At 42.5% G+C, this 22,320-nt stretch overlaps 2 protein-coding genes across 2 annotated transcripts; both read right to left on the bottom strand.

Moving 5' to 3' along the window:
• Window positions 1-11,113: 11,113 nt before the first annotated feature.
• six1a (SIX homeobox 1a) lies at window positions 11,114-13,296 on the bottom strand. Its single transcript, XM_072458356.1, has 2 exons — window positions 12,485-13,296; window positions 11,114-11,710 (listed from the first exon to the last, which is right to left on the bottom strand). Exons 1-2 carry the CDS (start codon window positions 13,042-13,044, stop codon window positions 11,416-11,418), a joined length of 855 nt encoding a protein of 284 aa, XP_072314457.1. The 5' UTR covers window positions 13,045-13,296; the 3' UTR covers window positions 11,114-11,415.
• Window positions 13,297-17,475: 4,179 nt separating this feature from the next.
• six4a (SIX homeobox 4a) lies at window positions 17,476-22,021 on the bottom strand. The gene is made up of 3 exons (XM_072458342.1): window positions 21,129-22,021; window positions 19,562-20,196; window positions 17,476-18,799 (listed from the first exon to the last, which is right to left on the bottom strand). The coding sequence occupies exons 1-3, from the start codon at window positions 21,854-21,856 to the stop codon at window positions 18,255-18,257; spliced, it is 1,908 nt and encodes a 635-aa protein (XP_072314443.1). The 5' UTR covers window positions 21,857-22,021; the 3' UTR covers window positions 17,476-18,254.
• Between the last annotated feature and the right edge of the window lie 299 nt (window positions 22,022-22,320).

Raw genomic sequence — 22,320 nt, 5'->3', positions numbered from 1 at the left:
GGTTTTAGGATTACTGTCCAATGGGTTATGTTATTCCAGCATTTCAACTTCATTTGGGTCCAAACATGCAATAGTCCACGTTGTCTCCAAACAATTATAAACCTTAGCCTACCACATTTTTTGGTGTGAATTATAAACGAAATTGTGTCCACTGCACACTACTAAAATACACATTTGGCGTGTCTGGCCTTCACTTAAAGGAAATGTAGCCTGCGCCTTTATGTTTTTTGTTGTTGTTGTTGTTGTTTTTTAATTAAAAAGGTATGCTACAAATAACAACTGTACCTTTGCCAGCAGATATACATATTTAAGTTCCCCCACGGAGCTTCAACGGCTGCACTATTCATGATGCTGGGCTTTAGTGACCATTTTTAGTCGATCTGAAACCCATAGATTTGTGGATGGATTATTCTGCTTTCTAATTGGATAATCGTCTTGAGAACCAACATCAAATTATAGCATGACATCATGTCCAGTGTTTTTGTTTTTATAAATCTGCTTTACAATTGTAACCAGTAAACGCTATTTCATTTGAACATGCGTAGGTTTATACGTTCATTTGTATCGGACGCAGATGGATCATGTGTATGAAATTTAAAATCAAAATATTATTTTCAATTTTCTAATATTGTTTGTGTTCCTTTTTAATTAAAAAAAACATTCAAATTGGAAGAAATATGACCGGAAATAGCCTATTTAATTTTTTGTATTGTCTTTCGCTATACAGACATTTTTTTAGTTTTTTTTTTTCAACAGTACCAGAAAATAAGCTCCTCATAAGAAACATTTAGGCTTTTTTGCAGTAGTTTTCAAGAGATTTTGTTACTATTTCAACCATAATTTTCTTGCATCTAATTAAATAGTTTAACATTTAAAAGGGTTGTTTTTGTTTAATCCCTGCAAATGTAAATATTGGCTTTAATATTAAAGCGTGTTCTCCGTATTGTTCTGTTTAATGTTTAAAAGTATATATTTTTACCTCATTCAACTACCCATTAATCCAAGGTAAACCACGTTCTGGCCAATATGCGGATTTGAACGATTGCAGCCAATATTAAATTCAATATTCAATAGCATTACAGAAAAAGAGCAAGGTTTTTCATTCTAAAGCAGTTCATTGTGAACAGGCCTCGGAATTATCCAGGTTACTAAAGTGCCTTTCCAAAGTGTTCCCCGGCCTTGGAAATTGGTCCGGGGCGATTCAAACGTTGTTGTGTGCACACATTTCAGTAACTTAAGCTATGCTTTTCTGTAGCGTATTCCTACACATGACTCGCAAAAAGAAGACTATACCACAATCATGTTTCTAGTGCTGCTATAATTCGTCTCTGAATGCTTCTCAACACTGCCGTGATGGTGAAGAAAGGACCAGCGGACGGGTAAGAGAGGACCCCTGCTGGCCGGATCAGCATACTGTATATTTTTTTATTTTAATTTAAAAACTGAAAGTATATTCACATTTAAATTGGGTTGAAAAAAAGTAAGGTGTTCGCTTATGGTAACATACAAACCATTTATTATTCATTTTTAATTTATTACCAAGTTTTCAACTTGTTCGTTAAGTTGAGTGTTTTTCGGTTTCAGCACCATGGACAGTTCCGTAACCTGTTTTCACGCTCGCTCTGAGCTAATGATGCTGATACAGTGCATTAGCAGTAAATGTGATATGTGTTTGGAACATGTGCTCACCGCTCAGAGCTAAAAAGCAAAGAAGTCTGAGTCATTGTTTTGTTGTTGTTTTTTTAAGGAATTGCAACTTGTCACAATGTCAAATTTTATGTCAACATTTTAGAGAGGTGACCCATTGCAATTTTATGTTTTATTATGTGTCATGACTATTGACAGCAATCCCACGAAAGGAAATCTTAATTGCTTACCTTAATTGCCAGGTCTCTCTTGCAATAGAGATTCTGAGATTCTTTTCCATGGTTAAATCAACTAAACATGTATTTCCGTTTCTATTACTGGTTTATTATGTTGGTGGTAGATTCAATTTAACTTTCACACGGTGAAGATATGAGAAATTGGTGAGAATGATAAGCAGAATGAAATCAGGTACTCCAATATAAAATATAAAATGTTGATTTAAGGATTATGTCCTCTAATAATTTTCATCTGAAACCACAATTATTTCCACATGACCAAAATAAACCCGATGGAGGAAAGAATGTTTTTGTTTGGCTAACATCCATACAACAGTTTTTTACCTTCATATAATCTCCCCGGAAATACTGACTCCCCGGTGATACTGAAGTATCACAAAATGTATGTTGTATGGCGATGTTGAATGAGAACCAAATCGCTCTTCTTCACAGTACTACTAATCATAACTTACTTAATCATATTTCTTGTATGAACTATCAGTCCTGACATTTCTGCATACAACCTATGGTGCCATAATATATGTACCGTACTATGACTTTTGGATTGAAAATATATATATTTTTAAACACCATATAAATTCCCCTGTAGTTTATCAAGGTGGGTCATGTCATGTATAATAAATGTTCTATTATATATTCATTATTTTTGACATTTTACACAGATATAACGCTCATCCACATTTCTATCTTTTGACCCTCATATGTCATAACAGACACAGACTCCAGATGTTCTTTCAGCGACAGTATTGACTTGTCAAAGGTATGCACTCACTTATGAGAGCATTGATTTGTGCGCATTCAGCTTCAGACAAAAGGAGATGTTTTTTTCTGGCCACTTCCTTAAGTATGTATAGGTAACTACAACAGCTTTGACTGTCAATAGCCGTCTTTTGAACAACAAAAGTAATAAAATGCCATCCCTTTTCCTTAGCCTATAGACATTCATGTTTAGCTTGGCCCATTGATCATATTTTACAAATAGTTTTCAAAATTTTACTTGTTACGTTGAATAGGGCCAAATTTGAGGTTTCATTGATCTGGTGGCAGAGGTTCTTTCTCCTGCACCTGCCGGCCTTTGAGCAACTGCTGAGGTGTCTAATCATGGCATCGATCATCTGTGCTCTGCTCACTACACCTCTGTGGTTATTACCTTTAGTGTAGAGCAATTATATTTGTCAATCTCAAAGTCATCAGACATCTCTCGAGAATAACCCAGCTACACTTTTAACCCAAAGTTAAACCTAAAGATGAGCTTGTGCCACTCGGCACGAATCGACAGTCACACAGAATACACACAGAGTTCACAAAGACATCAGGCGAGAAAATACAAAGGCCACCAAAACCTTTTTATGATTAATTTGTGGATTTTCTTTTTAGCTTAGCATTATAATTGCTTAGAACCAACCCATGGCATATGGCCAAAAGGCAGAGAGAATGGAGTGCTGTAAATTAAAAAAGAACTTAAGAAACAACAAGATGATTTATTTTGACACTTGCCCTACATGTTTCTTGCTTTAAGGCAGGGTTTGTTTGATGACATACTTTGTTTCTCACAATATCGGCGTATAATTAGTCCTATCACGAGAGCAAAAAAGTCAGATGAAGTAATGGCTACAAACATCCGGGCGCCCTAACACATTTTTCTGCAGAATGTTTTTTTTTGAGGAGCCATATTCCAAAGTCTATGTTTTCTGCTGATGGCTGGGTTTCTACTGGGAACTGTTAGATGATTTAGATCCAAGTTAGTGTCTACAAAGTTATTGTGTGATTTATGCTGAAAAACAAAGTAAATAAAACATTTCTGCATTTATCTCATTGCCAGAACCTGTCACATTTGCTAGCGTTCAGATGTTAGTGACTGATGTGCTAATCTGTTGCCATCACATTGCTGACAGTCTTGTTGCCAGCAGAGGGACCTTACGGTGTACCACATAGGTATATGAGCAGATTATCTGTGGATGAGGACCACTTAAACAGATACAGTGTAGCTCTCAGGAGCTTTGGGACAATGACACCCCATAGTTCATGTAGAATTGCTGTCTATTTTGTATGGATTGTAATACAAACACCACAATGGAGAAGAAGGCATCAAAACAAGTGTTTATGTGGTCTGTAAGGAGCAGTTCCATCTGCTTCCTCTTTTGTAATTAAAGTATTGTCATGATTTGACCATACTGTATAGTCCCGATCTGATAAGTAAAATAAATGAATAATCATTGGTTGCAGCCATTTAAAGGTACAAATACAGTTGAATAAACTGGATGATTTCGACGAGGTGTGAACGTCTGCAGTCAGGGGTGTGTACTTTGTGCATGCACAAAATAATAACTCCACACGATGACAACATGGCCTTGTGACAGTGCGCTATTTAAACTTCATGGTGGAGGGTCTTGCACCTACTTGTCTCCATAAAGATGTTTTTTAAAAATATAAAATCACCCATAATTAAATAATTGCAAGCTATGTAAGCTTAATGCTATGGTGTGGAACATTCCAGGGAAAGTAATAACATCTCCATGGAGACAAGCTGACGGCGGTAATGCACCATTTACATACAGTTATACTGTAAACAACATGAATAAAACACAAGATTTCAAAGGAAAACTAATACAATCAAACATATTAATAACGTGTTACTCATATAATATTATTAATAGGTTGTGTTCACATTATATAATTATGATGTTATTATGCCTATACAGTATAACTATATAACGAGATTTACTGTTTTTGAAAGCAATATCCCCCACTTAAATTCACGATCAACTCTCACGGCCTTTTAGCGTCATCATGTCTTTGGAGTTGACTGAATAATGGCACCACTTTTTTTCGCTATTGTGAAAAAACAATTTCAATATTGTTTATTTAAGACAAAGTCGTTGAACTTTATGTCTTGCTTGATTACAGAGATATTAACAATAAACCAGATGAATAAAATTGACACAAGCCATTCCTATCTGTATGAATGTGGAGTTGGTTGTTTTTAGGTCTGTGAGTTTAAGTAAAACAAATTAAACCCAGCTTTGTATGAGTAGCTTAGTTGTGATGATATTTTCTATGTATTCATTTATTTATAGTATTATATTTCAAATTTACACCGAGTCTCTTAAGATAAAGTGCTCTAAAGGTTTTACGTGTGATACTTCTCCAGCTGTCCCTAAACCTGGGGTCTCCAAACGTTTTTCACAGAGGGCCACTTATTTAAACATATTTTACAGCTCCACCGCACCTTTAATAAGCCCTTGAACATTCATTTTATGTCTGTATCACAACGCAGCATTTGTTAAGGCGATAGTTGTAGAAACGTTTGAATAGTAGTTGCAGTCCACTAGATGGAGCCCTAGGGTTATAAAAGATTTGACTGTTGAGTCGTGCGGGGGTCGTGTGTGTTCTTATGGTGGAAGAGCCGGCCCTGATACGGGTCTTGTCGGCTATGGCTGAAGTGGTGATGTGATTTGCCCTTAATGGGTTTGAATCAGATTCGAAGATGAAGTAGGGACAATTGCAATAGCCTGATTATAGACTTAATTTATTAAAGGCAAAAATAGATATTTCTATTACTACTATTCAGAATCTCACAATTCAGTTTAAAAAAAAAACGGTTTTATTTCATAAATCATTGATTACAATGACAGCATGCTATGTCATCATGTTAGTTTGCTTCACAAGACTATCTAAAAGTCTTTTTTTTAATATAATAACTGCCTATTAAATAAACAATTATTGTCAAATACTTTTGTTGGGGGCTTTTAAACAGGTTTTAAGTAGCTGTTATCTTATGCCAAAATTACATAGATTCTTCTTTATATATTTTATTATAAAACAAACCCTTTTGCAGTTTTGTAAACGGATACTTTCAAAATGTTTTTGCTATAAAGACCATGAATATTTAGATCAGATGAGTAAATCACGGATTTTATGGTCTACTTCATTTTTTGCTTGTTCCCTCCATACAATCATTTTGAACATACTGTTAACAGAACATTTTAAAGGGTTTATGTGTTCACGTTCAGGAATTCGATGATGTCATAATCTCATATTGTGAGCAGGAGCCTTAATAACTCTGTGGGAGATTTACTGCTTTTGAAAAAATCCTTTTATTGCAAAAGATTGGCTTTACAAGCATCTCATGTCTTAAAATCCTTTCAGATGACAACAATCACACCCCTGGAGTTGAATAATGGCATCACTTGCAAAGGCTAGCGTTAACTTTTTGCCAGTTTTTGTTTCATATGGATAGGAGAAGTGATTACAGAATTATGAACCATAAACCAGGCCAACAAATCTGCAATTTGACCACCTCACCTGTCTCAGTCCCGATTAAACTATAGATTATAGAATATTGTGATGTCATGATAACACAACCAATTCTGTTGCCAACCTTAATTTGTCAATTGAACCTTTGCTTTCATTCCAGAAATGTAGAATGTGTTTGTTTACACTGTTTACACAAGTGTGAGCAGACTAGGCCTTCATACGTTCTCAATCCTTTGGGATTGCTTTTCTTGCCCTTTGGCCACTAGATGGCACAAATAGCCTGAATCCTAACCATTTTCAGTGGAAGCTTTTCAACTTAAATGTTTAGAAAAATACACTTTAAGTCCAAACCTTCACAGGCAAATTGTTCATGAAAATTCATTTTCGTACAGTTATAAATCATGTTTGGCTACAAGACTTTTTTCAAAAAAAAAATCTTTTTCCCCAACAAAGATTTGAAAACCCTTTATTTTCTATCCTCACACCTTTCTCAACAATGAAAGACATTTTTGACATTTTTGTGATTGTTGTCATAAATTCTGCAGACTTTCTAATATACTTTTCTACTTTATCAGAACTTCTATCACATAGCAACATAAAGGTAGTACTATTATTTAGTATTATTATTCTATTGTCTAAAAAAAGACAACACCACCAGAATTTCTATGCACTTTTTTCAAAAAGAGCCTAAGAGCATTCTCTTCCCTCCCCCATTTTCTCATTCTCTTTTCCTCCTCCACAAAAATGCTACATCACTGTGTCCAATCATCTCAATTTGAGCTTTTTCCAATGTCTGCCTGTAACTACAATACCTGTGCCCTTAAGCCATGACTTACCACTGGAACGTGTTCAAATGAAAGAGTTTTGCAGTCGTGCATAAATATGTACATATACTCATTTTGGAAATATCGAAAACATATACAAATCATGTTTTGTTTTTCCTACTTCTTTGAAAATGATTGTGAAATAGTAGAGTTGGTGAACTCCTGGTCACACTTCAGCCTCTGCTGGTGTGATGGTGTGAATCAGAGGACAGCAGTGAGCTAAAGGTACAAGTGTAAAAGGCGCTCTATATTTAAACACTCTCTGGTTTCTGCAGCTGTTGCCAAGTTGAAGTTGAGCATCCAGGGTGCCGGGTCACAGGGCACTCAATCTTTTTCTCTTTTACTTTGAACATAACTGACTGTGGCAACAAGATTTTTCTAAATATACTGATTAATATTTTTTGGACTAAAAGGCATGAAGAAAAGTGAGTTGTTGAGACAAAAAGAGAGCCAGGCGCCAAATAAAAAATGTCCTGTATAATGACAAGTGCCATAGAGTGTGTTCTCCCTGGGTTCTAATTTGCCTGTGTAGCCTTTAGTTTGGAAGTAAAACACTTCTTCTCTCACAGACTCACTGTCTCTAACTCACTAACGTCTATGACATTCATGCCACAAGATCAAGAAAATATTAATTCACATAGTCAATATAGAGTAGACAATGATGATATACTTTATAGAATATTATTTTATCCTTGCCCATTTATTTGGACAGAATCAGGAAGAGTATCACTCTAGGGTAGCTGAGTATCACCCTTGGATACACTGAAAATGTATTTAATCAATAAAAACTAGTCCAGTCAATGTTAATTAGGATAACTGAATGATTCAAAACAACACATTTTACCAAAATGTTTTTACCACTTTTGAGCTTGGAGCCCAAACACCAAGGGAACATGAGTTTGTTTATGTGCACCAACAGAGCCTTAAAAATAGTTGAACAAACAAATGTGGGTCAGTAATCTCTTGTGCACAGTCCCGCCCTGGGACAGACTAAATGCTAACTGAGCTAAGCTGGGCTTCTAGCTGTCCGCACACCAAAGGAGTGTAGATCTCTGAAAGATCCCACTATTTGGATATTACCAAATGCTTACAGCATCTCACAAAACACCAGCTTGCTTAGACACTGCCTCTTTTGACACTGCCGCAGTACACCAACCCTTCTCCTGCTCCATTAACCAATGGCTGGGGTTAGGCAAACAAGTCTCAGAGTGTTGTTTTGCCGATGTGGTTGTTAAACATCAAAAGTGTGTCATTCTACGCTGCCTTCATACTGGACACACTTGAGTGCAGCTCTGACTGTAAATGAGCAGTCTGAGAGTGTTCTCAGGAGAGGCCCAGTGCAGGCCGGAATAGGAAGTTTATTTTGCTTCATGTGTGGATATATTGCATGTGGATATGGAGCTGGAGCACTTCATGCTCTAGAAGTTACTCCCAGACTGGACACATCCAATGCTCTTTCCACACTTTCCTCAGACTAGTCATTTTACCACATTCATAGGGTGATGAATAATTTAGAACAGCAAAACTATTATAGTCATATACAGGATAGTCTGTCTAGTAGGCTGTGATTTATAGGGTTCAGGAAATGAGAAAGGTCTCATTGCTAAGTCTTTGTTTATGCATATTTATTGTTATTTCTATCTGGCATCAATTGGATGGTCTGAAAAAGCAGAGAAGCTACAGATTAATGTATGATCGTTTTGACTGGACAGACAACAGTGTCTCTTGAAGAAACTCTTTGTACTCTTTAAACTGGCAGGGCTTTTTTTCAGAAGTCGTTGTGAGTCATTTTTTGAAAGAAACTTTTTGCAGGATTTTATTTCTGCGATGCCCCTACTCGGCCGCCCCCGCTCCCCCACCCGGGTCTCTGTCTGAAAAAGATCCAGCAGCATTTCTCTGCAGCTTTGTCCCTACTCACAGACACATTTGGCACACACTGGATCAAGTTTCCACTTTCATTTCCTGACTGGAACCAGGACGGGTTCTTTGTCCCAGACGTCTGTAGATTATGTGTGTACGTGTGATTGAGGGGTTGGGGGTAAGGGGCTCAGAGGAGCTCAGTTACAGGCTCACTCAGGTGTGGGCAGATAAAAAAACAGTCAGGCCCCATGGGCATGATGGGTGGTACTGGAACAGGTGAGGGGTGCGTGGCAGGGCTGGACCGTCAACACACTTTTGCACCTTGGAGGGAAGGCTCACATGCACACAATGTTTTGGGGTGTTGTATGGGCTTTTTGGGATTGCATCTAACAATATCATCTCTGCTGTGGTCAACAAGCCTAACGTTTTTTGGCCATGAACACTGCTCACACATACTGGTACATTTGCACTGACAGTAGTTGACCTGCATATTTTGCATCAGAGATCATATGCATTTTGCTTCTTCATATGGCCAAGTGCTGTGTATTAAAAAACATGTTTTGTTTGTCTGCGTCCGTGTGTGCGCGTGTGTGTGTGTGTGTGTGTGTGTGTGTGTGTGTGTAGTGTCTAGTGTCCTCAGAAGACCACAGAGACGTGAGCCACAAACGCCTGTGGGCACTGAGGCCAGAACATTGTCAGATCCATGCATCATTGGTAAGAAAATCCTTGTGCCCTCCTCCTCTGTGTTGCAGCCCCCGCCTCTGGCTCCCAGACCTGAAAAGATCCTTTTGTCCCCTCGGTTTCCTCCATACACACACATGCACACACATACCTGGCCTGCACAGAGCTACCTGTGCAGTATGAGGCTCATGCGGGCTACTCTGCCTGTTTATTTGCACACATTAGGAACCTTCCTGCTGTTGATTTAGAGCCCGTGCCACTTCAGTCTACTCCAAATGAAAGGCTCTGTGATGACGCTGTATGTTTGTCCTCAGCAGCTGTTGAGCAGGGCCTGACTGTACCTCTGCCTTTTGTCCGTAGCTTCACAGTGTGTCCCAGTGAAGCCACAGAGACACCACTCTGGAAGTCCCGTTTGAAGCTGGGGATTGTGGCTACATTAAAAGTCCAGAGTGAATTTCCGTGTTGGATTGAGCAGCGAGTGTCACATTTCCAAGGTGACCCTGAGAGCCCAGTACGGTGAACACAGTGTCCACGCTGGGCTGCTGCAGGGCTGCTGCTGGGCTGCTGCTGCTGCTGCTGCTGCTGCTGCTGCTGCTACTGCTGCTGCTGGATTAACAGGCTTTGTGCTCACCTGTTTGTTAATTTGTGAAAATGCATCTACCCAGAGCCCAGAGAGAGCCAATAGTGATGTAATCACACAAAAAAGATGTCAACATTCAGATCACACTGAGTCAAAGTTGGCTGGAGGCTGGCAGAGGTGAGGCCTGGTGGACTTTTGTGCTGGTGGGGTACATGCTCAGTGTTTATGGGAAACATTTTCATTTTACTAATAAAGGTTTTTTCACAGCATTTTTTGTGTGTGTGAGCCAGGTATGTTTATAGTAACATTATATGTCTCTGTTTATGTTCAACCAGGAGGCATCCACAAGTCTTGGGAAAGAAAAATGGCCGTGTCCTGGAATATTGGTAAGATAAGGTCCTATGGGCCATAAACTGAGCTGTTTCGTTGAGTGTTCTTCAAGACGGCACTGATTTGCAGAGGTCTGCTGAGGACAGACACAGGCTCATGATGGACTCCTTTTTGAGAACGTGATGGTTTCATGTGTAGGGGCCTCTGGGAGGGTCCTCACACGGGGCCCTCAAACTGAGGCCCTCCATTTTAGACCTCCAATCTCCGCAGTAATCAGCGCGTAATGCACACTGCGACTGGTTCAGATTAGGCTGAGGAAATCCTCGGTGCTCTCTGCTCAAAACAGTTTAGGCTGACATGAGCCCGGGCGCACGGTTGGGGCGCGGGTCTCCTTTGCACTGTCCTTTGACCATAGCATGTTGTTGTTTTAGATTTTTGCTTTTATGCCTTTTCTTTTCCTTGTTTAAACAGGATTCCAGTTTGGTTCGTGGCTTGCTATGTTGGTTTTCAATAATCTTAGATTTTTCCTGGACCTTCCCTCAGTGTTTTGTGTCACTCTTTATTTCCACCATTCGGAGAACGAGCTCTGTTCTTGGAGAAAGACTTCACCGCTCAATGGGTTGGAGGTCAAAATGTAAACCGTAATTAATGTGAACGCATAATTTGGTAACATTTTGTACAAATTACACAGACACATATTTAGACTTTTGGTTTTATTGGAAACTAACCTTGACTCTAAAGAAAAACCCCTTAGTTTCCATCGCTGAAAATTGATAAAGTTCTTTAACAAAATATCATAAATAAGCAAAAAGGGTTCTATACCCCAAGTGTTTCGTTGAAGAAAAAGTTTTGGATGACCCTTTCAAGCGCGTTAAGAGTTCTGTTTCATAGCCGAATTTAACGACAGACAGTCTATAGGTTAAAGTAGCTACAATATTGAATCATACATACTCATATCTGATACACTTCTCAGTCCACTGCTTAGATCTCCGTGCGTCCTTTAAGAACCTAGATCCACAAGACTTGAGGTTAGAGGTCCCAACAAAGAGTCCTGTAGCTGGTGCGCGTGTCCGTGCATGCTGTGCACCGGCTGAGGGGCGCCCAGGCCGGACAGAGGGTACGCAGAGGCGCTCGGATGGGACATGTTTCCCTGCAGAAGAAGCGCTGAATTGGGCTCCGGGCTTTGCGGCGGTGAGAACTCGTCCTCGGAGCTGGACATGAGCGACTTTCCTCCATCCAGAGGCGACAGCTGGTTCTGCTTGTTCCCGCCCGCGCCGTTGTTCTCGCTGTTTTCTCTGAAAACAAAGAAGTCCAAATTTAAAATAGGAACGTTTTATGCAATTTACAAAGTTTACAGTACAGCCTTACATTGATAACCTATTAGTCAAATAACTCATCACGAATGAACATGCATCACCAACATACTAAAACTGCCTAAATGAAGCAGAATATCTGTGCTGAATGGTCTCATCAATTTGGCTGATTGATTTGTGCTAGGCCTGTTATTTTTTGTTTTGTTTTGTTGATTTAGCCTAATTATTTTTGAGAAACTACAAGTGATGGGGTTATATTTTTGTTTTGTTATATTTGGATGTTTAGCCTGAATACTAGGCCAATAGGTTGTGCCTGTGTAGGCTTATTTCTGGCTTCTCCTGCACGCCCTGCGCACATGAGCAATAGTAATAGCAATAGCTCAATAGTCAAATAATTAAACTAGAGGCAACTATTATTGTGTTTATTTTTTTTACTTATTTTAAATTAATTTCTATAGCCTTTTCTAGCTCAACGACTAGCCTATTGTAAAAATAAATAAAAATAAACTGAAGGCTATATATTTAGGCTACCTTGATTTTTGTTGTTTATTTCGGCTGACGTTTATCATTTGCGCTATTCATTATTCATGACTAGGCTGTAGCCTAATATTGGGTCTATCTGTTCTATTCTACAAGATTGCACTCTAATAGTATCTGGACACTGCTTTCCTTTCCTCATGGTAGACTGTGTAAACACATGGAAATCCGTGTCTGAAATCACATCGCGCTATGCTGTGCGTGCGCCCTCAGCCGTACCTCTCTTTGGCCTCCGCAGCCCGATCTCGTTGTCGCCGGTTCTTGAACCAATTGCTGACCTGCGTGGTGGTGAGCCCCGTAGCTTCGGCCAGCTCGCGCTTCTCTCGGGGAGACGGGTACGGATTGTGCGTGTACCACTCCCTCAGCACTCCCCGGGACTTCTCTTTGAAGCAGTAGCTTGTCTCCTCTCCGTCCCAGATGGTCCGAGGCAGCGGGAATTTCCGTCGCACGCGGTATTTGCCCACCGCTCCCAGCGGCCGTCCGCGCAGCTTTTCCGCCTCCACGTAGTGCGCTTTAAGCCAGAGCTGCTGCAGTTTGGGGTGGTTGTGTGGGGAGAACTGATGGCTCTCTAGGATCTTGTAAAGCTCACGGAAGTTGCCCCGGTGGAACGCGACCACGGCTTTGGCTTTGAGCACAGACTCATTTTTGTGGAGATGGTCGCAGGCCGGCAGAGACCACAGAAAGCGTCCGAGCCGCTCCAGGTTCCCTCCCTGTTGCAGTACCTCACACACACATGCGACTTGCTCCTGCGTAAAGCCGAAGGACGGCAGAATAGACATTTTGAGTTCCTATTCTGTCTTGCAGTTGTTGTCCGGTCCTGACGCGTCAGGGTCCGTCGCCTGTGGGCCCTTGTGGTGCGAGGCAGATCGGGGATGTTGATTGTTGGGACAATTTGTTCCTGTTGCAGATATGTCAGACTTGAAGCCGTTGTGCTGTCAGTGATTGGCTCGCCGTTCTGCCCACTACCCCGTTCCGCAGAGCGCAAGACTTGTGCAGCTCCGTTTCCTCCCCAGAGGCAGTGCGTCAGGGGCTGAAATAGGAGCGCTCTCCCCTCCGCCACCAGTCAACATCCACCCCCAGCGCACAGCTATGAAAAACAGCTATGAGAAATAGGCTACACTTATCATTTAAAGTAACCTCTGGAAAATATGTGAATAGCATTGTATTGACAATCATTCTCAGCGAGACTCACCCTACGCACAATGGTTTTTCATGGAAAAAGAAGCACAACGTCAGCTTGTTATGCTTTTGGTGTAGTATAGTATTGTGGCCCACACTCTTTATAAAACATCTAAACATAACCCAGTAATTGTGCTTCAAAAATAATTTGTTAAATGAAAATTACAAGTGCAATTATCTTGCCACAGTGTCACACTTTACATTTACAAAAGGTGTGTAGGCTATTTTTTATAAACTCGTGTTCGGTTGTTTTGATTGATCAGAAGTATCAGTAGCCTTGGCTACAATGCTAATAAACAACATTCAAAGTTTCAAAATGTGTTTGTGTTTTCGAGCCTATTTGGTGGTTCGTCAGCCAAACATGCATGAAGTAAACAGTGTGTGTTGAGGACACAGTCGTGGTCCACCGCGTGAACCTGTGCGTCCAAGTGTCTGTTTTGATGTCACATTTAGACCAAGTGTTGTCGGCAGTTGTTCAATCAGTCTGGATTGGCCACATGTAGGCTCTGCATCTGTGTATGCTTTTACCAAACTGATTTGAGGCAACTACAGGTTTATTATGGTGTCTATTTTTTACTTAGCCTGGCACCTCATATTTGTCATTAATCCTCATGTCAGATGTACTGATTGGTTGACCGGGTGCAATAATATCTTTCTCGGGTCATTTGTGGACATTAGGCTAAGAAAGCGATTTGCGAATTTGAAAACCTGCGTTCTAAGGTACGTAGGCCCAGAAGTACAAGGACAGGCCTGTGACGCCCAGTCCTTAATCAACGCCAGGCCTCACGGTGCCCTCGAGCGTTCATTAGGCTATTTTATTTTACGAGGTGAGATAATTCGATCAGTTTATGAACGCTAACGGTCTTAAATAAACCCGTTAGTACATACACACAGAGACAATCGTGCGCGTACAATAAACAACATATTGTCGCATAATTTCTCGCTCCATCTCTTTAGGGGACTGGAGGTCACGTGTTTACTGTCCGCGCGTAGGCCTGTTTCAGGGATTAGACGGGCACCGCGCTGGCTCCAGGGCTGCAACGGGCTCGGAAACCCGAAACCGCTCCATTAGTAAATGAGTTGTGCGCGACAGTGATGCTCCGTGGAGCAGTTGTTGGTTTTGAGGGACAGATCACGTTTCTTTATCTCCACCAAAGTGAAACCAGAGTCCGCTCCGCGCTGTGTGCTGAGGAGCGCGATTTGACCTATAACGAAGGAGCTCGTTAAAAGCACGTGAAGAGGCGCTGGTGGTGGACACTGGACACAGACTGTGCCACAGCGTCACGGTCAAAAATGTAGGTCCATATTTTACTCCCTTTTGTGTAAATTGGTATGACTCTAATTAAGCATAATTGGCGTTTATTTTTTTTATAGGATAATTAGCCTATATTGTATATATGCCATACACATCCAACCTATCCTATAAATGCCTATCCTTTATGCACCTTTTATTTTATTATTATTATTTACAATGCTACTTATTGGGTTGATTGGGCTCACCCTGGGCCTATACACTCGAAATCCGTAACTGCTATTTGCTATTGTGTTTTTTTACGTCCCTTTTACAAAAAATAAATAAATCAAACTGGAGTTGTAAGTTGACTGCATCAAACGCACACATTTCAAATGCAAATCCTGCGGTGAGCGAGTGGCCGTGGGTCTGTCTCCAGCCCGTGCTCCGCTTGTGTGAGGCTGTGAGAATGAGCTGTTCGTTGCGCACCTCTCGGATTTCGCTAATATCTGTAGCACATTGCGGCGCGCCTCCTTTAACCCCAGCAGCCCCGGGGCAGTAGGAAGATTATTTCAACATGTGGACCCTCCTTTGCCCAAAGGTGCGTTGCTCAGCTGTCACAAAACCAATATTAATTTAGGACATAAGATGTATAGGCGAATCGCATTCAGCCACAGCATAATAAATCACAATAAGAATAGTTATAGGGCTCGCCGTTTAACGGGAAACAGTTGACTGTGATTCTTAAAAAGACTGGCCAAACATTGCACGCTCAGTGGATGAACGAAATACATACAGTAGCAGTGCATGAAGTTTTTAATTTCCAACAAGCCCAACATGAGTAGGCCTAGGCAAATTTGAACTAGGCCATAGATACTGTTGTAGGTGGTCCCAGAACCTGCGCACACCGCGCCGAGCGCAACGGGACCCGGTCTTTTTAACGTTAAATCCCACTGAAATCTGAATCAAACTCTTCAAAGACTAAGGAAAATCGTCACATTTAAATTGTGTGCTCTGAGTGTTTGTCAGCTGTTTTGAAGGCCGGTACCCATGTGTTCCAGATTAAAAGTGAGCTTTTATTGGCTGAGGTGAGAGGCAGTGAAGAAACGCAGCTTTCTCTAAACACAACACAACTGTTGACATGAGTGAGTTCAATGAAATCGGAGCTGCAATTATCAGCTTAACAGAGTTTCCTGTCATAAGTGCACTGGGGCCGGGCCCTCAGTCACTGATGTACACACGCAACTAACTCTTCAGCCGGATACGCCCACTCTGGATAGTTGTTTTAGGAGACAATTTGTGCTCCGGAGTCGAAAGAAATAAACCACTGGTCCAGAGCCGACTCAGACCTGCACTGTATGCACACAGAGAGGGGGCGCCATGGCTAAGGGAACGCAGTGGAGCTGCTGCAGGGATGAATGACAGCGTTACTGCGCATGGAATAATATGAATAATCAACATTAATAATTATATGATACTATTATAATTGGGATTATTACTCCCAGTTTTACATACCAGATTCATGGAGCAAACATTTCCCTACTTTAATTTTCTTCCCTCGAAATTTGAATCTGCTGCTTCTTATAAGAACATAGGCATGGATTTCGAACCTCGTTGTAGTCATGTGCAGTAACCTAAATGTTCTAAACATATTGCCTCAGGCTTTTATAGTTGTAACTTTATCAGATATATTAGGCTGTAGGCAGAAATTATAACTAAGAATGTGTTCTGTTGCAGCAGCAGTGTCCAGTCCTGAGTCCTGACCTTCGACCTCTCATTAGTTGGACTGAAGCTCCATGCTCAGGTTACATGTGGCCTGCAATCCACTGCGCTGCATTAAATGTCAGCTTTGAGGGAGCACAGGTCATGTCTTTAATAAGGCCACACTTCTGGGGGAGTTCTTTACCTGTTCTACTCTGCCAACAGAGTTTGACTTTGTAATTAAAAGTATATTTATTTCATGTATAGTCGAGGTAAAATATATGAGCTGGTACAGGTATTTTGCCTGGAGGAAGCCGTGAAGTCAGTGAGTCTTTGTTCTCATAGAAATGAACTCCAGTTTCTCTTTAGGTGCAGTACAAAGGTTCAGGGTTGGTCTGCCCCCTCCCCGTGAGAGCCACACACTGCAGGCTCCTGATGCCAATGGGATATTGTTCTGGGCTCCAACAAAGCTGTTTTCACCCTCTTCAATATTACAGGAGGAGTCACCTGATACCTGACAATCAGCTAATCCACTGCCCATAGCGAGCAGGTCACCTGTGCACAGGTAACTCTATCTGCCCCCTCCCCTGTTCCCGCTAAGTTTCTCCAATTCCTCCTCTGCTGCATGGTGAGCACAGACAAACAGCCTCTGTTTATTTAGGGCATCAGAGAGACACACACAGGCCTGTGTGTCTTTAATCCACTCTTTGCTCCTGCTTTTTCTAGTCTGGTCTGAGCAACAGGTACACTGGCTGGAAACGTATCCCCTTTCGAGTTTGTACAATGTTTTGGAGGGGCCTGTGTGACTGACAGCATGTCACATGTTCTAAATGAAATTTAAGAGAAATAAGGAGTACAGCCTTCATGGGGAAAACCCAATGGGCTGGACCCCCCACCCAATAGAGCTGTACTTCTGGAAATCTCATTTCTGTTTATTTGAATTACAGTGGCTGGAAGAGAGAAGGAAGGCTAATGAAGTCCAGGTTGCAAGGCATGTGCGACCGATCACAGCCGTCTGCCACTCACTCCACTTCTTAAGTCTACTTTCACACAAAATATCTTACAAATTATTTCAATGGAACATACATCTACGAAACAATTTCTAATTGTACAGATTACATTTATATAAATTTGTTTTTATATAAATATAAAGTTTTATTGCAGCGTGGAGGGTTAGAAAAATACATTCACATGATTTAGTTAACAAACATAACAGTATAAGTTCCAAACTAAATGACTGAAGTGTTCTGTCTGTTTTGTTTTTTGTCAGGTTGAACTTGACTCCTGCCTTCCTGAAGAAGCAGAGTATGACATTCACTATATTCATAACGCCAAACATACTCTACATATTCTGGCCTTTGCCATGTGTTTAGTGCAAATGCCAAGAAACAGAAAGGCACATCATTTCTTATTTCAAACCCTCTTTAGCTCTTTTTGGGAATATAACTTGTGTGAAGACTAACTGACCTTTTTGGTTTGACGCAGATGACACATTCAGTTTGAAGGAACATGACAGTCACATGACCTAAAGCATTGCAGCACCTGTTCCTACACATCACATCCACTCAACAGGAAGAAACAGGTGTCGCCTATAAAAATGTACATTTAACCGTGGCTCGGACACAGAGACAGGCTTATTCCATTGTAGAAGCTAACAACTTCAATGTTTGAGTTCAACATGTCACTGCATTTTCATTAGTTTAACTAAAATGCTAAGGTCCACACACAAGGCTTGTCTTTGTATAGAGTGCATTGTAATTGTTTGTAAATTTGCAAATAATTTAACATTCATAAGATAAGAATGAGAAAAAAAAAAAAATAATTGACACGCACACACTCTCACGCAAATATAGAGCTGGGTGGGCCATGTCTGTGAGGTCAAAGGTCGGCCATGTCCTGCTCCATCTGCACAGTCTGGAGTTTGGCCAGGTCCTTCCCCTCCACAGAGTCCCCACACATGACCCGCACCATTTCACTCACTGCCCCTGAGTCCTCCGACTTACTGTCAGACAAGTTCATGTAATTGCCTGAGCTGATCAGATGTGTGGCCCTGACCTCATGGCCCCCGAGGTACTCCGTGGACTGGAGGTGCTCGTTGTGCGCCGTCAAAGGCGTGCTCACAGTCAGAGTGGTGTAAACTTCAGGCTCGGAGCTGGAGGAGCGTACCACAGTGGCCTCTGAGGTAGAGATGGGCCCCTGGCTATGGGGCCCCTCATCTGGGCCGGGGCCACTGTAGCTGATGTGTGTGCCGTGGTCGAGCTGGAGAGTAGGGTGGTATGAGGAGAACACGTTGCTGTCCAGAGGCTCCTTCTTGATGGGGCCGTGAGTGCCGGGGCCCATGCTGTAGAGAACTGTGCCGTGGTGAAGGGACGCCAGGGTCATCTCAGCACTGGATGAAGACACTGACACATTGTTCAGAGAGGCTGCAGACGAAAGAAGCACGGCGTTAGGAATCCTCAGTGACCGCTCACATTCACTCTATTATCTCATTTCCTATTAACAATCAATAGAGGGTTGCTGCGAATGTAGAATTATGTGGCTTATAAATGTATGGTTTTTAACAAGAAAAATACAATAGAACACAGAAATAATGTAAAATAAATTTGAACTTGTGATGAATGTTCTTTGTTTTAACGCTGTAACGCAGAAAAAAAACAATGTGAGTCTAATAAACTCACCTGGTTACACTGAGCCTAGCCTAATCTCACTGTCCTGCTGGATAATAGGCCTAGTTGACACATGCAGTCTGTACTCTATCAACCACGCCATAGTAGCAGTGGTTAATGCCTAATGGCCTGGTTCTGAAACTGCTGTGAACATAAGGTGCAGTGATGACGAGTGATGCTGACTTCAGAAGGCTCATTTTTCCCTGGAGGGTTCAAAGAGCACCACTCCTGTGTGTGGCTTGGTCTGGGACAGGCCAGCGCAGACAGGGAGTGAACACCTATTTTGTGAGATTCCTTTTGTTCCTACAGAGCTCCCCATAGGGAAGCTGCACCCCGAGCAACATAATAGAGTATCAGACTACTCCAACACCAATACAGAGGCCCTGCTGTCAAATAAAACCCCAAGCAGCAGATGAGAAGAGTGACATGGCTGGGTGCTGTTATGTTCTGTTTTGGTAAATTTAACATGTGATCTTGAAGAGTGTGTGGAAAGTTTGAGGAAGCATTTGTCAGGTGTACCTTGAGCCACAGTGGAGGAGGAAGACAGCTGCAGTGGAGAGAGACCCACATCACTGTTGAGGAGAGTGCTGCCGTCACTCTCTGTCACTGCATTGGGCACTGGCACCAGGCTGTACCCCCCCAGAGAGAGTGTCGACGGGCCATTTTGGGAGCCCATGTTGTGAATGCTCTCCAGCTTGACTTCAGTTCCATTTACACAGCCGGTGTATGTGCCATAGTGCAGAGCAGGCTCATCAGCTTTGTCCTGGCCTGTCTGCATGTGCATGTCCATTCCAGTGCCCCCAAGAAGCACCCCCCCAGAGGACCGCAGAGGGCTGAAAGGCAGAGGTTGAATGCCCAGGCTAAGTCCATTGAACAGTATATTTCCTGATGAGTGCAGATATGTGGAACCATTGTGGAAGGAGTTGTTGCTGCTAACCAAACTCCCATTATACAGAGCCCCACTGGTGGAACCTGGTGAGGCCTTAAGGTCCCCAATCTGCTGGATGACCATCCCAGTGTCCATGCCCCCGGTCTGGAGGGGAAGGCTTCCATGTGTAATCACCCCATCTGAGGAGTTAGACTGTGGGCGAGGAGACAGCTCGTCCTGACCCTTACTGGACTCATCCTCTGTACTGTGGTTTCCATCCGACTCACTGTGAAGAATAGATAATTAGGGCGTTATAAACAAATACGTATTTTTGTATAATAAATACCTAAATCATATTTGTGTGCCATGCAGTGTGAGAGTTACATTTGTTTCCATGGCTATAGTGGCCTTTACAGTGTGTTCTGAATGCCCCATCCCCTTACCCCATGTGGAGAACGCCCCTGACACCAATACTCCAACATCAAGCGTGGAACCATTTGGCGCAATAAATTCAGCTGTGACAAAATGCCAGCCCAGGTGGCTCGACAGAACAAATGGTCAGTGAGATAGCTGACTACTGGAGTCTTCCTCGGAGTTAAATATCTTAAAATAGTTTGAATAATGTCCGAATTGAAATCAAAGTTCCAAAGCGCGTTTGAGGAACAGACAGGGTCAGCGACGCCACCAGGTGCGCACGCTTTGTTCTCTTGTGAGAGCATCATGAAAGTGTGTTTGAGCCCAGGTTTATGGGAGCGTTTTGATTTGAAGACGAAAATGCGAAATGCTGGTTAATACTGTGTAATAGTCAACGGTGCAGTTAAAATGAATAGCATAATGACTGGACCCATATTCGTGTGCGAAAGCAGTGGTGATTCTGTTGCCTATAGTTTCCATGCTCCCAGCACCTACACACTTGAAACCAGATCTGAAGGACAACAGCCTCATATTTCAAAACATTAAAGGCATGCTCCGAACTATTTACGACTTAAGGTAGTCTTTTATTTTCCTTCTTGGGGATGAACAGAGAGGAGTTTTGAGTTCTAATCATCTACTTTGTAAACACCGATTGAATGCTCGGGCGCGCGCACTGAAATGCGTAAAGTGTCCATAGAACACAAAGCAGCGTCACTTTACGCAGAAATTCGGAATTGGAACATTATTAATTTTAAATTACGCGCAATAAATGTATTGTAATAGAAGTTTGAGGAGTGCGCTCACCTTTTAGACTGAGCCTCGGAAGGGTTCCTGTCTCGTTGTCTCCTGTTTTTGAACCAGTTGCTGACTTGGGTCAAGGAGAGTCCAGTGATCTTGGCCAGGTTTCTCTTCTCGGCCGGAGACGGGTATCTGTTCTGATTGTACAGATCCTTGAGCGCATTTCGGGAGCGCTCCTTGAAGCAGTACACGGTCTCCTCTCCGTCCCAAATAGTCCTGGGGAGAGGGTATTTCCTTCGAATCCGATATTTGTCCACGGCACCCAGGGGTCTCCCCCGCGCCTTCTCGGCCTCGGTGTAGCGGGCCTTGTACCACAGATCCTGCAGGAAGGTGTGGTTACTGGCGCTGAAGCCATGATTTTCCAAGATACTATAGAGCTCCTGGTAGCGCGCCTGGTGGAACGCGACAAGGGCTTGGGCTTTGAGGATGCTCTCATTACCGTGGAGCAAGTCACTCTGTGGTAGTGACCAAAGGAACCGGGCCAGTCTCTCCACATTGCCCCCCTGCTGCAGTGCCTCACACACACATGCCACTTGCTCCGGGGAAAAGGCCAGAGAGGACGCAGCGCTTACCAGCAGCTCTGCCCGCACCGCGTCCGTGTTGGAAGTTGCGCGCTCCATGGACAACTCCGCCGCGTCCAGCGCCTCAAGCCTGATGCACCTTTCCGCTTCTTTCACATTTTCTCTCTTGATGTCAGTTGCTCTTGTGACTACTCCGGCAGAAGAGGAAGACATTTTTTTGTTGAACCCTCGGTGTAAAAGTCACTCCTCCCCGCTCTCTCAGGTTACCTCCTCGCCATGCGAATGTGATCAGATATCTGACAGCAGCTGTAAGCAGATACTCGCTGTCTGTTCCACCCAACGTGACTTTTCCTCTGCGGGACTGAGCCGCGCGGAGACTCACTGGGGTCTATCTGCGGGACACACATGATTGGCCGCCCAGGGCCCGTGTGGGAGGAGCGAACGCCATCCAGACCAGCGCTGTTTGGCTCCGGGCTGTCACTCATACCCAGGTCTAACCCGCGGTTCACCTGAGAGGCGCGGGCTGCAAAACGGGGGGAAAGGGATCTCCTTGTAGCCCAGACCAACGCCGACTGTTAAGTTCCACATTGGGAGAGACATTTGCTATAGGTTCAAAGATAGAAATAGGCTATGGTATTGGCAGAGGTTGGTAGTACTCAGTTACATTTAGAAAAACA

This window comes from Eucyclogobius newberryi, unplaced genomic scaffold (genome assembly GCF_026437365.1).
Source record: "Eucyclogobius newberryi isolate DKJ021-1_F unplaced genomic scaffold, fEucNew1.0.hap1 SCAF_21, whole genome shotgun sequence".
NCBI lineage: Eukaryota > Metazoa > Chordata > Actinopteri > Gobiiformes > Gobiidae > Eucyclogobius > Eucyclogobius newberryi.
Note: the sequence above shows the minus strand (reverse complement) of the source record. Positions and strands in the feature narration are given on the sequence as shown.

Bases quoted from the DNA above. Each gene is read 5' to 3' on its own strand.
- six1a (XM_072458356.1), bottom strand. From the start codon at position 13,044: ATGTCTATTCTGCCGTCCTTCGGCTTTACGCAGGAGCAAGTCGCATGT. The intron at 11,711-12,484 runs GTACGGCTGAGG...CTTTGTTTTCAG, and splicing joins GCTGCGGAGGCCAAAGAGAG to AGAAAACAGCGAGAACAACG.
- six4a (XM_072458342.1), bottom strand. From the start codon at position 21,856: ATGTCTTCCTCTTCTGCCGGAGTAGTCACAAGAGCAACTGACATCAAG. The intron at 20,197-21,128 runs GTGAGCGCACTC...TATTCTTCACAG, and splicing joins TCCGAGGCTCAGTCTAAAAG to TGAGTCGGATGGAAACCACA. The intron at 18,800-19,561 runs GTACACCTGACA...TTTCGTCTGCAG, and splicing joins CTCCTCCACTGTGGCTCAAG to CCTCTCTGAACAATGTGTCA.